At 41.4% G+C, this 16,295-nt stretch overlaps 3 protein-coding genes across 3 annotated transcripts in view; all 3 read left to right on the forward strand.

Annotated features, from left to right (window-relative positions):
• Positions 1 to 13,917, forward strand: part of LOC139641206 (uncharacterized) — a gene marked incomplete at its 5' end in the record, with an annotated part of 50,787 nt that extends 36,870 nt beyond the window's left edge. The window contains 4 exons of the mRNA XM_071515493.1: positions 7,882 to 8,055; positions 12,503 to 12,676; positions 12,863 to 12,909; positions 13,211 to 13,917. Of these exons, the coding sequence (XP_071371594.1) occupies positions 7,882 to 8,055; positions 12,503 to 12,676; positions 12,863 to 12,909; positions 13,211 to 13,800 (985 nt within the window). The remainder of the gene's footprint in view (positions 1 to 7,881; positions 8,056 to 12,502; positions 12,677 to 12,862; positions 12,910 to 13,210) is intronic.
• Positions 1,516 to 16,295, forward strand: part of LOC139641204 (protein NLRC3-like) — a 77,817-nt gene continuing 63,037 nt past the window's right edge. The window contains exon 1 of the mRNA XM_071515490.1: positions 1,516 to 1,576. The gene's annotated coding sequence lies outside the window, so the exon portion shown is untranslated. The remainder of the gene's footprint in view (positions 1,577 to 16,295) is intronic.
• LOC139641199 (protein NLRC3-like) lies at positions 4,859 to 7,875 on the forward strand. Its single transcript, XM_071515483.1, has 2 exons — positions 4,859 to 5,147; positions 5,994 to 7,875. Exons 1-2 carry the CDS (start codon positions 4,859 to 4,861, stop codon positions 7,781 to 7,783), a joined length of 2,079 nt encoding a protein of 692 aa, XP_071371584.1. The 3' UTR covers positions 7,784 to 7,875.

Raw genomic sequence — 16,295 nt, forward strand, 5'->3', positions numbered from 1 at the left:
ATTTATGATATAGCCTGATGTTTTCTATGGTTCATCTGCATGGTAGTATATCATTCTGTTAAACTCTGAATTGGGCCTCTATGTGAATGCTGAACTTGGATTATGGCACAAGGGGACAGTAACTCCATATCCTGTGTATTCATAAAAATATTACTCCGCTCCATGTATCAGACACATGCATGCAATTAACGGTAATTTTGATGGAAACATTTAGCGTAAAAAAATGTGAGTAGTTGGTAAAAAATATTTAAGTTATAAAACAGTTAAGTTAAAGAGAGCAGAGCTGCACCACTGATCCTGTCAGCTGAACCTACTGAAGTTAATGCTCTGAAGATGAAAACTCCAGGCTGTGAATTACAAAGACAAGACACTTAACATGGACTTTTACTTTTGATGCTTAAAGTGCATTCAATGCTGATATTTGAATTCATTCACTCAGAACTTTTATTTTCATCTTCTGAGTGCTGTTGTGTCAGGACTGTTTTTATTTCAACTACAGGATTTGTGTCCTCCTCCACAGTGTCTTTAATATGCTGCTTCACTTTGGTAGAATATTTCCACTGTTCAGTAAACACTCCTCCACGTCAGTCCAGCAGCAGTCTGCCTCCAACATCAGCTGCCCACTGTCACACTGATCCAGCTCTCAGTATTGATCCTGGAAAACAGGCCTAACTACTGTCCAATAAGTCTGATCCAAGACACAGAATGGAATAATATGATCTGAATCTTCTTTGCCCTGTTTGTAGGATTTTGAAACTCTCATTTATGAATTGGGGCTCACAGCAGGAAACACTAACGCTCTTCAGCAAGAAAGACCTTCATCAGAGCTTTAAGAAGAGTTACTGTGAGTGCAAGGTGAGCTTATAGACAAGGTGAACAACCAATCACAAGCCAGCATAACAACACAACAACCAACCAATCAGAGAACAGAGCTTGCCCTTTAGCAAAGGTGTTGAACATAATGTAATGCCCAATGGTAGTAATAATAATGGTGACAATAATAATGATAATGATGATAATAATAATAATACACTTTATTTTTTCATACAAGGTGTAAATGCAGCTCAAGGTGCTTTATAAGTAAACTATAAATTAAAAACATAAGGGAGTCAGTGTAAAAAGAAAGCTACATCTCAAACATAAAAGTTGGAACCAACAACAGAAAACAGTGCAAATGTTAAAATACAATAACACATCAAATAAAGTGTAAAGTAACAAAAAACAATGTAATCAAAATGGAAGAGTTTCCATTCCATCCTGTCACATGCTCCAACTCAGCAAGAAACTTTTTTTGATATTGTTGGATAGAGCAGGTGTTAATAGTATTTTGTACATTCATACATTCAGCGGGGCTGTTAGAATCAGTCTGGTTTTACCAATGTGACTCTGATATTTCCTGATGAGACAGGAATGAAATCAAATTAGAGTCTGCCTTCTTCCCTGAGATTAATGATCTCTCTCTCTCTCTCTCTCTCTCTCTCTCTCTCTCTCTCTCTCTCTCTCTCAGTATCAAGCCAGTAGTCTACATTCACATTCACTTACTGGTGAGGCAGCAGGCTATTTCCAACATGAAAAGGTATTGTAGCAAACACTTTTCATTTCAGTTTATAGAGTATTATTCTTCAACTTGTTAATGCTTACTGTTGATTGATTTAACTGTAATAAGACAATCATACAGAATAAGTCTCTGTTTGTCATTAGGAGGGTGAAACTCACTGTTTCAGTTTGAAACATAAAACACTTTACGACAGTTTGTGAACACATCAGTGTTTGAGTGTTAACGTTAACATCGTGAACATGTAAATTAGTTGTAACATTTTTAATCCTGTTTTAATCAGAGCAGGAAGGCTCTTTGGTTCACTGTAGACGATGAGGTTAAACTTCACCATTTGATAGATGCGTCATAAAACTACTTCCTGATTCTCTGCCACAGACTTCAGATTGGACTCTGATCCTGATGTTATTTTATATGGGCTGGTTGTTCATGTTTATTCAGGTCAAGACCTGTATCAAAATGATATTGATATGTTATCTGATCATCTTTCCATGCAGTTACTTTATATTTCAATAAAAGCAGGAGTGATGAAATACATGCTGCTTAATGCACTTCATAGACTTTCACTGTATCAACACTGTTTCTATTACAACACATACTCTTCAAGGTTTATTCCACTAAAACACTGCTGCTCCTACTACTGCTCTGTAAACATTTAAAGGCACATTCCACTTAAACACTACTTCTACTACTACTTCTACTATTAAAAGCATATTCAGCTGAAACACTACTTCAGCATACTTCAACATATTTATACTTTTAATGGTATACTCCACTAAAGCGCTATGACTAGTTCTACCACTACTCATATTTTTAAAGGTATACTGCACTGAAACACTATTTCAACTACAAGTCATACTTTTAATGTATATTCTGCTAGAACTCTGTTACTGCTACTACACTGTTTTTAATATACTTTTATTGCTACATATTGATCTATGGAGTTGAATGTAGCAGAGTCAAAAGTGAAATCTGGTGGTCAAATTGTGAACAACTTTAAAAATTAACTTGATTAATAAATTCAGCTGTTTAAGAAAATTTTAACTTTTCTAGTTATTATTATTCTTACTTTTTATGAAATAAATACAGCTTGTATCAGTGAAACTAGCAATGCCATTCAACCTTTCAAATGTTCACCATATTACATTTAGGCTACAGTTAGCTCTATTTTAGGTATTTCACTGACACTCTTATCCAGAGTGACTTCCTTCATTTATGAGTTTATCAGTACAATAAGCTTGAATCACCCAAAATTATAAGCAAACAAAATAAAGGAGCGCAAAGGTCAAAGCTGCAGTGACCTTACAATATTCCTGTTAACCTGGAACAATCATGTCAGAGAGAGTAGGATAAGAGTTAAGGAGAGAGAGAGGGGGATTTTATTAAGAGAGCCAATCGCATGAGGAAAGAGGAGAAGTAATTCAGTGAGAAAAGGGAAACTTTCTTCTTCTTCTTCTTCTTCTTCTTATTATTATTATTATTATTTTGCTGTGCTGACATTTTTTGTGTTTAGACCTAGCTGGTAGTTCTTGGGTATCCACCTGCTGCTGTGGCTGCTTCATTAAAAAGTGAATGTTCTGCCTTAGTGCTCTTCTTCTCTGTCTACCAGGATCCAGCAGGAGAGACCAGACTCTCCTCAACCCAGCTGTGTGTCCATGAAGAGCGACCAGTCAAAGGATGTCGATATTAATTTTAAAGATGAACACCATTCTTCTGAAAAGATGTAAGTTGTTACTAGCATTAAAATGTTACTGTATTCATGCTTTAACTATTACTAATGCAGAGAACATTTGCTGAGCATGCATGCTCTTTTTCAGCATCACTCTTCTTCACATGCATACAGTAATATATTCACACCTGGGAACCAGACTCTGCTGTACCCAGCTATGTGTCCATGAAGAGTGAACGGTCTATGTGTATCCCTATTCTGCTCAAACATGGACACCACTCTATTGATAAAAGTTAAAAATTGGTCTGGCCCTTCATACTGTTAGCCAGTAAACACTCCTGTGTGATGGCGATCCTTTGTGTCTTCCAGTATACCCACAGCATGATGTATTGTATGTCAATATAACACACAGCCAGTTTGCTGGCACAGCTTCGCAGCTGCCCTCTCCAAAACAACTGGATGGAAACCATTTTGTTACAGTTCCAAAAAGATAAAAAATGACCATAAACCATGACTCCAAACTGACTCTGAAGCGAAATGATTGCACTCTAGGTCCAAAAGTTCAATATTTACCTCATGATCTCCTAGATTATCACTTGTTCTGCACTGCAACAACCGTCTCAACAGTAGCAAGCAGATGCTGCCTTCAAATGCTGCTGGGAATATTGTAATTATGGGCAGAGCACGCTTGAGCGACCCAATAAAGTGATATAAATGGAACAAAGTTGAATTTTACATGATACCCAAGATGCCAAGATGTGACATTCTCACTCTGTTGAACTTGTAGCCAATAAACTTTGCAGCACAAAGTAGCTTTGTACCACTTGGTTTCTAAAACAGTCACCAAAAAGCAAGTTTTGTTTCAGAGTGAATTTTCTTATTCGTGTCTAAAAAGTACTTGAATACATGACGAGTTGTATTTATGACTGTAAAACTCAGAAGTACAAGCTGACGAGCAGCACCTGAAGGCAGCAGGAATCTCTGTAGAGCGACCAGAGCTCTGAGAGAGGGAAAAATCTAGGAGATAATGAGGTAAATATTGGACTTTTGGACCCACAGTGCAATCGTTTGGCTTTACAACACTTGCATTCTGCTGTTTGCAGTAATTTTATGTCTTGGCTGAACTGAATGGCTTTCTGGAACTCTAAAGAAACAGTTGTTTTGGAGAAGGCTGATATGAAGCTGTGCCAGCTAGATCACTGTGTGTTATACTGACATACAAACTTCACCAGTGTTTCAACTGACATGAGGGGGAGAAGATATTGACAACATTTTTATTTGTGGGTGAACTATTCCTTTAAGTGTCCATCACTGTAGAACCTTGAAACATTTTAATCTGTGAATGAGTAAATTCAAGTGAAGTATTTCAAATATGTGTGCATGTGTGTGTGTGTGTGTGTGTGTGTGTGTGTGTGTGTGTGTGTGTGTGTGTGTGTGTGTCCCAGACTCCACCAGAAGAGGTCAGAGTCTCCCAGTGGTCAGTCTGCCCAGGAGCATCAAACAGACCTGGACTCCATATTTATGGTGTGTAAATGCACAACACCACCTTTACTTCACCAACAAGTGAAATGCAAAACAAACATTCAGTCTCCATGCAGCACTCTTTAGACCAGTGGACTTTCAGTCTATGCAAGATGGATCTGATGTTGTGTTCCATGATTTTAATAAGAAAGTTTAATTCATATATTATTCTGTTCCAGCTGCTTGAGGAGAACATCGTCACCTTTGTGAAGAACGAGCTGAAAAGGTTCCAGAGGGCTCTGAGTCCAGATTACCCAGAATGCTTAGAGAGGCAGAGGGAGGATGAGGAGGTGGTGGGCAGTGAGAAGGAAGAGCAGAGGAGGAGCAGAAAGGCTTTTCTGAAGATCACACTGCAGTTCCTGAGGAGAATGAAGCAGGAGGATCTGGCTGACTCTCTGCAGAGCAGTAAGAGGCTTTTAACAGGTTTAACATGATGGAAAAACATTTGCCAAACCTATTGTCACAGCAAACCAAACCCAGGGCAAACTGTGCATGACATTGACCACAGCGTTTGTCTAAGGGCTTCCAGGGCCAGGCTACCCGTGCATACATGATTACCCGAAGTCGCTCAGGAGATAGGCGCAGTTCCAGCTCATGAAACCCGGCCAGCACGCTCCTCCGTTCACAGAATCCGGTTCGCCTTAGCGCTCCGTTGACAGTTCATTTAGTTAACACATGAGATGCAGACTAAAGTAAACTTAAAACTTTTGGGAGAGGCCAAACACTTCTTGTCCGTGATCTTTTCTCGTCACTCACAAAACACAGGAGAATTCCCTTGCAATCTCTCGTGGGCTCCCCCCCCCTATGCCACACTCACACATGTAGTGAAGATCCCCCAAACACTCCGACACACCCCCCTTTCACAACTACCGACTGCGTGTAAGCCCACCCCCCAAAGTGACAGCCACTCCGGACAGCCAATTGGGTATGGTGTGCCATGGCACTATTCAGTTCAAGGTTGAAAAGGTAACTGAGCACAATGCCTCTGGATAATCTGGTAAAATGACTAATTTGCTAATGTGAGTGTAATACGCAGTGACAGTGGTGCACGTTGGGAAAAAAACAGCACCACACCAGTTGCCTTTCACATTGAGCTGCACACATAGTCAGGACCTGGTTGTCCACTCACCAGTGATGAGATGAATAGATGCCATGAAGTAGAGATATACAATTACCAGGAAATGTTCACATTTCTCATGTTTACCGAAACATCCACTCATTAACGTTATTTGTTCTTTGTTCATTCAGAAACTCTTGATGCCATCTGCCAGCGTAAACTCAAATCCAATCTGAAAGAGAAGTTTCAGTGTGTGTTTGAGGGGATTGCTAAAGCAGGAAACCCAACACTTCTGAATCAGATCTACACAGAGCTCTACATCACAGAGGGAGGGAGTGGAGAGGTCAATGATGAACATGAGGTCAGACAGATTGAAACAGCATCCAGGAAACCAGCGAGACCAGAAACACCAATCAAATGTGAAGACATCTTTAAACCCTTACCTGGAAGAGATCAACCAACCAGAACATTGATGACAAAGGGAGTGGCTGGCATTGGGAAAACAGTCTTAACACAGAAGTTCACTCTGGACTGGGCTGAAGACAAAGCCAACCAGGATATACGGTTCACATTTCCATTCACTTTCCGAGAGCTGAATCTGCTGAAAGGGAAAAAGTACAGCTTGGTGAAACTTCTTCATCACTTCTTTATTGAGACCAAAGAAGCAGGAATCTGCAAGTTCGACAAGTTCCAGGTTGTGTTCATCTTTGACGGTCTGGATGAGTGTCGACTTCCTCTAGACTTCAAGAACAACGAGATCCTGACTGATGTTACAGAGTCAACCTCAGTGGATGTGCTGCTGACAAACCTCATCAAGGGCAAACTGCTTCCCTCTGCTCGCCTCTGGATAACCACACGACCTGCAGCAGCCAATCAAATCCCTCCTGAGTGCGTTGACATGGTGACAGAGGTGAGAGGCTTCACTGACCCACAGAAGGAGGAGTACTTCAGGAAGAGATTCAGAGATGAGGAGCAGGCCAGCAGAATCATCTCCCACATCAAGACATCACAAAGCCTCCACATCATGTGCCACATCCCAGTCTTCTGTTGGATCACTGCTACAGTTCTGGAGCATGTGTTGAGAACCATTGAGAGAGGAGACCTGCCCAAGACCCTGACTGAGATGTACATCCATTTCCTGGTGGTTCAGTCCAAACAGGGGAATGTCAAGTATCATGGGAGAGCTGAGACAGATCCACTCTGGACTACAGAGAGCACGAAGATGATTAAATCTCTGGGAAAACTGGCATTTGACCAGCTGGAGAAAGGGAACCTGATTTTCTATGAAGCAGACCTGACAGAGTGTGGCATTGATATCAGAGCAGCCTCAGAGTACTCAGGAGTGTTCACACAGATCTTTAAAGAGGAGTGTGGGTTGTACCAGGACAAGGTTTTCTGCTTTGTCCATCTGAGCATTCAGGAGTTTCTGGCTGCTGTTTATGTCATTGTCTCATTCATCGACTCTGGTGTCAATGTACTGTCAGAACCTCAATCAATGTCCAGAGACAAATCTCAGGTAAATCACCTCTACCAGAGTGCTGTGGACAAGGCCTTACAGAGTCCAAATGGACACCTGGACTTGTTCCTCCGCTTCCTCCTGGGCCTTTCACTGGAGACCAATCAGACTCTCCTACGAGGCCTGCTAACACAGACAGGAAGTAGCTCACAGACCAATCAGGCAACAGTCCAGTATGTCCAGAAGAAGATCAGGGAGAATCCCTCTCCAGAGAGAAGCATCAATCTGTTCCACTGTCTGAATGAGCTGAATGACCGTTCTCTACTGGAGGAGATCCAACGGTACCTGAAAACAGGAAGTCTCTCCACATTCAAACTCTCCCCTGCTCAGTGGTCGGCTCTGGTCTTCATGTTACTGTCATCAGAAAAAGAGCTGGATGTGTTTGACCTGAAGAAATACTCTGCTTCAGAGGAGGGTCTTCTGAGGCTGCTGCCAGTGGTCAAAGCCTCCAATAAAGCTGTGTAAGTGCATAGATAACTGAATAGATTCAATATATGACTTTTATACAAGAGAGAAAAAAGAAATACTTTTAAAGTTATTATTCATCACTAATTCTTCCTCAGGCTGAGTGGCTGTCAGCTGTCAGAGAGAAGCTGTGAAGCTCTGGCCTCAGTTCTCAGCTCCCAGTCCTCCAGTCTGAGAGAGCTGGACCTGAGTAACAATGACCTGCAGGATTCAGGAGTGAAGCTGCTCTCTGCTGGACTGGGGAGTCCACACTGTAGACTGGAAACTCTCAGGTCAGTATTACTGTTACTGTTCAACAGACGGCCGTTTAAATTCTGCTTTACATGCACATTTCAGTAAGAGACACTTGTGTCAAAGGAGTTGAGACCATTTATTTCAAATGGTTATACAGTTGTATATATATATATAGCAGTGTACATGAGATTACACAACATCCTATGGACAGACAATAACAGGAGGAGGATGGGGAGGTGGAGGGAGTTTTGCAGCAACCAGGTCTCTAGCAGCAGTGGCATGAATGAACAGCAGAGTGAGAGTGTGAGCTGACAGATTCGACTGCCTCATTTGACTTGTTTGAATTTAATTAGTGATTGAGAGTCAGCTGGTACTGATCAGCTGGAGAGTTGTTTGGATGAAACAGCTGATAGCTGATCAGCTGGGCACAGCATGACTACAGTGTTCTGCCTGAACGAATGCGATGCTCCATTAATGTCAGTGAAAATACCTGTCCTCTGTAAGATTTTCCTGCTGATGTGATTTTTTAAACCAGCTGAGATACCAACATTTGGTGCTATTTTCTAGTCTGTGAGAATATTTCATTGTTTCCTCTCCTTACTGCCTCTGTTGTTGATACCTTAAATTCAATTCTGTCATAAATTGAGTCAAGCACTGAAATGAAAACACAAACCTGTTCCTTGGGTCAACTGTTAATATTGGAGACAATTACAGTTTCTGCACTATCATAACTAATTTCAGAGCAGTGTACTAGAAAATGCAAGAGAAAGTTCAGTTTACACTGAGAGCTAGGATCTCTTCAAAACCTGTACAAAAGCATGCAAAAGCAATCCTCAATAATAAACAAACAAAACTATTAGTGCTAGGAGATATGGCTGAAGATGTTACCATATTTAAAATTAGGTTATATAGTTGTATGACAATGTAAAATCACTACTTCTGTCAAGTTTAAAGGGTTAGTTTTTCTCCTGAATAAACATTGAATAGATCAAGCAGTCAACTTTCATTTAAAACAGTTCTTTATTGCGAGAATAAAAAAAATAAAATAAAAAACATAATACAGCTGCATGTGGCAATGAACGGGGTCCAAGCACAAGGTGCTTATTTGTCCAAATATGAGAAAGACATTATCATAAATTGACCATACTATTCATACTATTATTGTGAGCTTGCAGAGAATAGTGCTCTCATGCGACCAAGTGTCTGGAGACTTGGCAGGTCTGCTGTCCTTGGCAATAAGGCTGACTTGGACATAGTGACGTTCATTTTATGGGAATATAGGCACCTTTTCATACTCGTACACTACAATGGAATAGAACTCATTTGGATGTAAAATCGGACGGAATCAAATGGACGGAAGTCATTGAGGCTTTTAGTGGCTGAACCTTTTGGAACTGGAACAATGGTGGCAGTCTTGAGGCATTTGGGGACAGCAGCCTGTGACAGAGACATGTTGAAAATGCAGGTGAATACCTCTGCTAGTTGGGCAGCGCAGCCTTTCAGCACTCGTCCAGGAATTCCATCAGGGCCTGCTGCTTTTCTGCAGTGTGAACTCCAGGAAATGAAGCAATGAAGTGCTTTGAGAGACTGGTACAGACACACATAAAAAACATTATTCCAGCCACCCTTGACCCCCACCAGTACGTGTACCGTGCCAACAGATCCACAGAGGACGCAATATCAACTGCCCTGCACACCACTCTAACCCACCTCGAGCACCCAAATACATATGTCCAGATGCTGTTCATTGACTACAGTGCAGCATTCAACACAATAATCCCCATCAAACTGGTTTCCAAGCTCCGGGACCTGGGCCTCAACCAACACCTCTGCACCTGGAACCTCCTCCACTCTAACATTGAGCATCGGTGCTCCTCAGGGCTGCGTCCTAAGCCCCCTCCTATACTCCCTTTACACCTACAATTGTGTCCCAGCCCACAATTCAAACACCATTGTTAAGTACGCGGACGATACCACAGTGATAGGGCTGGTCTCAGACAACGATGAGTCTGCCTAAAGAGAGGAGGTCCAGTGTCTGGCGAGGTGGTGCTCAGATAATAGCTTATCTCTTAACACCAGTAAGACCAAAGAGCTTATCATCGAATTCAGGAAATGTGGAGGTGGACACGCGCCACTCCTCATCAATGGAGACATGGTGGAGAGAGTGTCAAGATTTAAGTTCCTGGGCGTTCACATGTCGGAGGATGTCTCATGTACTGCCAACACCACAGCACTGGTAAAGAAAGGCACAACAACGGCTATTCTTTCTGAGATCACTTAAGAAAGTAAACCTGAACAAAGACCTGCTTGTCACCTTCTACCGCTGCAGCATTGAAAGCATCCTCACATGTGGCATCTCGACATGGTACATGTAGCCCAGCTGCCACCTCTCGAAGCTATCTACACTATCTCCCGCTGTCTCCTTAGAGCCACCACCATCTGCAATGACCCGACACACCCCTACCACCACCTTTAAAGTCACAACTCTACACACATACAAGGACCTATGCTCAGTCTCTCATCCAGAGACACCTAAGACTGTGACCCATGCACACACATGATAAGCATAATACCTTACTTCACTTCCATGCCTATTTATCCTTTTTATCCTTTTTATGTATATTTATTTTTTTATATTTTTATATCTATATTTTATTCCTCCTATGTAGCTTGGTACAACACACTGAATCTCGTTGTACATGTACAATGACAATAAAGGTATTCGTATTCGTATTCGTATCTCAAAACTGCATGTTCACAAGGTGACTATTTGTCATTTGAGCAACTCAAGGTACAATGGAAGTGAAAAACATTAGACTTTTAGTTGCACCACCTGGGATTTGAGCTCATGATCCTTGCCTCCAGAGGCAGTTGACTTACACACTGAGCCAGTGGGAGAGAGTGTCAACTGTTGCATTTCCCACAGTATGACTTGACGAGTGCACGGCTTGAAAAGCTGATGTATTTTGGAGATCAAGAAATTCTTGTGCTATATATCATGGAATCTGCGTGAACAAATGAGGCAGTTAAAAAACTTTACAGTTAAATTTAACTCATTTTGTCAAAATAGCCTGCAATATTATTTTCTGCTCACTCATTTGCATCTGTCTACTGCAAACATGGAGAATATGCAAGTCCACATAGAAAAGACCAAGATGGAGACCTGAAGACACAACTTTGCTGCTGTGAGAGGATAGTGTTAACATGGGATTTGATCTTATAATCTTGTGCTTTGAAGACCTCTGCCTTAACCGCTAGATCACACACTTTTGTGTGGCAGATGGGGGAAACAAAACAAAGAGGGAAGTTTTGAGAGAGTCCAACCTATGTTGAAAGCCTAACAGCCAGTGAGTTATGGTCATTTTAAAAGTTAGAATATTGCTATACCGCCACCTGTAGGCTAAATGCCACCAAACTTTCCACGTTACCTTCAGCAATCTACTGACACATGTGCACCAAAGCCTTCATGAGCACTTTTATTAGGGGTAGTCCAGACTGCTGTGTGTCAAATTTGGTGAAAGTCAAAACGGCGGAAAACAAATACATTTGGCATGAAGACTTGTATTGGGAAAGTTGTTTAATTAATCTTTTGACATCCATTTCATATCTATATGTAAATTAGAGCAAGAGATCTCTACATTTTAATTGTCAGAGATTTGAATTTTAACTATAGCATCCCCTGATGTCTGATTGCTTCCAAATTTTACACCGTACTTCAATGTCCATAGTTGCACATTCCCATTAAATTATGCGCTGATTGACTAATGCTAACCTTGTCTAATTGATGCTGAAAACTGAGTGGCTGATGGTGGCCATGTTTTTTGGCGTACAACTGCATCCTGTCAGGTAATGTTGTGTCTTTGTGCAAAGATGAAGTGTGCAAAATGTCAAGTGTATCAGACTTAAAGCCAATGAATTATGGCCATTTCAATTTATGATGTCGCTATAGTGCCACTGATGGAAGCAATTTAAATAGCAAACCGAGACACAGGACAGAGAACAGGTAAACACAGTAAACTAAACACAAGTGTTCAGTCACAACTATTTGAAGACAAGTTTAACTGTTGGAGAGTGTGTGTGTGTGTGTGTGTGTGTGTGTGTGTGTGTGTGTGTGTGTATGTGTGTGTGTGTGTTGGACAGCGGCGCTCTTGTTTAACTGAAGCTACGTAAAGCTACAGTGAAGAAAGCGATGAAATTTTGAAGTCAATCAACCGTCATGATGGGAAAAACTAGGAAAATAAGGCCCAGGTTGAAAATAACCAGAATTATCCTATATATAATTATCTGATAGGAACATTATTGAAAGTTATCGAGATGATTTTATTTCAAAATCAAGGAAAATTTAACTGAGATGATTATCAATATTATTTTTTACTGGAACACACCATGCCACACTATGTCGCTGTTTGCTGCTTGTGTGTGTGTCTGTGTGTGTGTGTGTGTGTGTGTGTGTGTGTGTGTGTGTGTGTGTGTGTGTGTGTGCAGGCTGTCAGGCTGTCTGCTCACAGAGGAAGGCTGTGCTTCTCTGGCCTCAGCTCTGAGCTCCAACCCCTCCCATCTGAGAGAGCTGGACCTGAGCTACAATCATCCAGGAGCCTTGGGAGTGAAGCTGCTCTCTGCTGGACTGGAGGATCCACACTGGAGACTGGACTCTCTCAGGTATGGAGAGGCAACGTCTGCTAGAAGGCTGAGAGTCACATACATTTTCTCTGTCACACTGAGAAGCTGAGGAATACTGTTTCATGTTTAATGGTGGATATGAGTGGAAATCATTCATAGGGAAGGTTTTTAAATGTTTCCATCATCAAAGATAATCTGCTGGTCTGACTTTGTTTATTCCTCCAGTGTGGACCATGGTGGAGTGCAGTGGCTGAAACCAGGTCTGAGAAAGTGTAAGTGTGTATTTAGTTTGATTCATGAAAACAAAGCAGCAAACACTCAACTATTGAGATGGAAAGCCCATATACACCACAGTATGTGACATCCATTCATAACATCATGTGTTATAATAAGACAGTAATTGTCATACTGTCAATAAATCAACAAATAACCAGAACAGGTATATTAGATGAGAAACTGTTTATGTCAAACTCCCTGTATGTCTTGTATGTGGCTGATCCGAACAAAATTGTCCATGTGTGGACAATAAAGGCATTCCATACTATTCTATTCTATTCTTGTTCTCTCCATCAGATGCCTGTGAACTCACACTGGACCCAAACACAGCCCACAGAAAGCTCCTCCTGTCTGAAGACAACAGAAAGGTGATGGCAGTGAGAGAGGAGCAGCCATATCCTGATCACCCAGAGAGATTTGACTTCTGGGAACAGCTGCTGTGTAGAAATGGTCTGACTGGTCGCTGTTACTGGGAGGTCGAGAGGGAAGGAGGGGTTCATATAGGAGTGACTTACAGAGGAATCAGAAGGAGAGGAGGGGGTGACTGCTGGCTTAGAGGGAACGAAACTTCCTGGAGTCTGGAGTGCTCTGCTAACAGTTACTCTGTCTGTCACAATAATAACAGACCAACAGTCGTACCTTCCCCCTCCTCCTCCTCCTCTGACAGAGTAGCAGTGTATCTGGACTGGCCTGCTGGCTTTCTGTCTTTCTACACAGTTTCCTCTGACACACTGATCCACATCCACACCTTCCACTCCACATTCACTGAACCACTCTACCCTGGGTTTGGGTTCTGGTTTGGGTCTGGTTCCTCAGTGTCTCTGTGTCAGATAGAGGAGGGAGAGAGAAACACTCAGATTGCTGACCAAAGACAGCTGCTGAAATGATAGTTCACTCTGGACAGGATCACACACACACACACACACACACACACACACCTGCAGCTTAATATGAGAATAATGTTGGTATTTTCATTTAAATGTGATTATAATTGCCCTAAAATAAACCAATATCTTGTTTTGCTGTTTTATAAGTTGTGAGTCATTTCATCTGAAAATCAAGGAACATGTCAAATTGTCTCTCAAAGCGTGACATCATTTTTTGGCCCAAATAAGGTATTCTGGCCCCGCCCCCTTTCAGTCTTAGGTGAGTAGGTAATGACTTTACATACAGGCATTAATATTGAATTTTTCTGTTTTCCATGCTTCTTCTATTCTGCATTTCTTTATTACTTCAGGTGAATCTGATGTTTTGAAACTTCAATGAAAAAAAAAAAAAAATCTGCAACCAGACTTCACTTAGCATTCAGCATTTCATGGCTTTGTGAGGAGAACACAACATCCACGCCATGGTTGTTAGCAAAATATTTTTAAAACTTCAGTAACGTGTTAAATTATGTAATAACTTCATCATATGTCATTTCTACTGACATTATTTCACCCATTTTAAGAATAGAACGATTTGCAAATGGGATCCAAAAATCCATTTCATTTTATTCCTAGGTGGGAAAAAAAGTGGATCTAGATAAGAAAGCAGCATCATGAGAAACATGAAAGTCACAGACAAACAACATACAAAAATATAAGAAAGCAAAATAGCTGACAATCAAAGTCATGTTAAAGAAAGAGCAGAGTCAGATTTTATGTCACAGTGCTCCAACAGCCAAGATCCAGCATTTCACATGGAACCACTTTTCCATGTGACAAAGAATTTCATAGTACATCCTTTCTTACATGTTATTCTACTCAATTTTACCCATTTTGGAAGCTATACTCCCAAGACACAGGCCGATTTTACCTCAGAAAACAAAGCAGCAAAAACTGGGACAAAACATTTAAGACTGTAAAAAACTCTCTTTAGACCGGTGGAGCGATAACAGTGACAGTGTTGACATGCTCAGAGTTTCCAGCAGCTCTTCTCTGTGTTCAGGTCATATTGTGTTCAGGTCATGTTGTGTTCAGGTCATGGATCTGTTCAGGAGGTTTTAGTGGAGTGAGGTCGCCCTCTTGTGGACTGTACTGCTACAGCATGTGTGCAGGTCGGCTGCTTTACTGTAGTTTTATATTGTTGCTCTGCTCTCTGTCTCTGCTGGGAAAGTAAAGCAGCGGCATATTGAACATTTTCTGTTTCTGTCTATACAGGAGTAGCATGGTAAATACATGCAGTAGGTATTTAGGTAGTGTGTGGTGAACATAGACTACACTAAGTGAGAATGAGATATATTATTTGGCATAAACACTGAACCTTTATTGACAGGGCAGTAGAGATTGACAGGACCGACAGGGCAGAGAGAGGGGATGACATGCAGCAGAGGCACGGCCGGATTCAAACCCGTGCCGCTGCCTTAACGGTACGCGCTCCACCTGTTGAGCGACCGGGGCTCCGGCCCTGTCTGTGCTTCATTTTTGCCCTAATGTCACACCAGAGGGGCACTGGAGCTTCTCCAATACCCATCTGGTGTGACATTAGGGCAAAATGACTGAAAAATGAAAATGAATTCTGTTTTTTTCTACTGTGGGACACCCTAGTAACAATGAATCCCTCACTTTTTTCATCCAAAGGGACATTTTAATGGGACGCTTCATTTTTGCCCTAAGGTCACAAGGAAAGGTGTTTTTTCTACCATAGGCCCCTAACAGCTGGTTGATGCACTGACTCGCTGTTCACCTGTTGGTCTGTCAGCCAGGCAGCACCAGACTGTGTGTTTGTATGTGTGTATTTGTGAGTGTTTGCACGGATGTGTGTACATGTGTTGTCTGTTTACATGTGTGTTCACAGTAAGTGTAGGTTGATGATGTCGTACCATTAAATAAAAATAAAAAGATAAAAGTATCTTAATAACCTGTTTCATTTAGCAGACCTCTAGGCCTCTGTCATTCTATTCAACACATTTTGGTGTTAGGTCAGACTTTAATGCTCCATGGATCGCTTTGTCGGTCGGTCGGTAGCTCTGTTCACCTCTTTAGGTCATGTGAGTGAAAGTGAAAGACCCGTGTTCGATTCCCAGCAGGTAGCCTACGCTTCCCCAAAATTCAATGTTACAGGGCTGTTGGACTCTTAGTCTTGTGAAACAAATATTAGCCTACTTCAAAACTGAAGTCTAAATATGGTGCAGTAGTGACTTTATGGTTTAGGCTACACTGTGGTCTAGTTTTTCTACCAAAAGCAACATTAAGCTAAGTTGTTGTTTACCTTCAAACAACTGGAACTAAAAAAGGTGGAGAAAGTATAGTGACAAGACTTTAAAAGAATCAAAATATGATTTAAAAAAAAATTATTATTAAATAAATAAAAGGAACATGAAGTTGTACAGTACGGTCTTTACTAGAGCAGGTGGTATTTTTTGCGCTGCAGTGCTTTTATGAATCGCTTTCCCCCTGTT

This window comes from Centroberyx affinis, unplaced genomic scaffold (assembly GCF_046629955.1).
Source record: "Centroberyx affinis isolate AG114_WGS23_722 - 3 ecotype Tasmania unplaced genomic scaffold, CSIRO-AGI_Caff_v1 ptg000355l_1, whole genome shotgun sequence".
NCBI classification, from domain to species: domain Eukaryota; kingdom Metazoa; phylum Chordata; class Actinopteri; order Beryciformes; family Berycidae; genus Centroberyx; species Centroberyx affinis.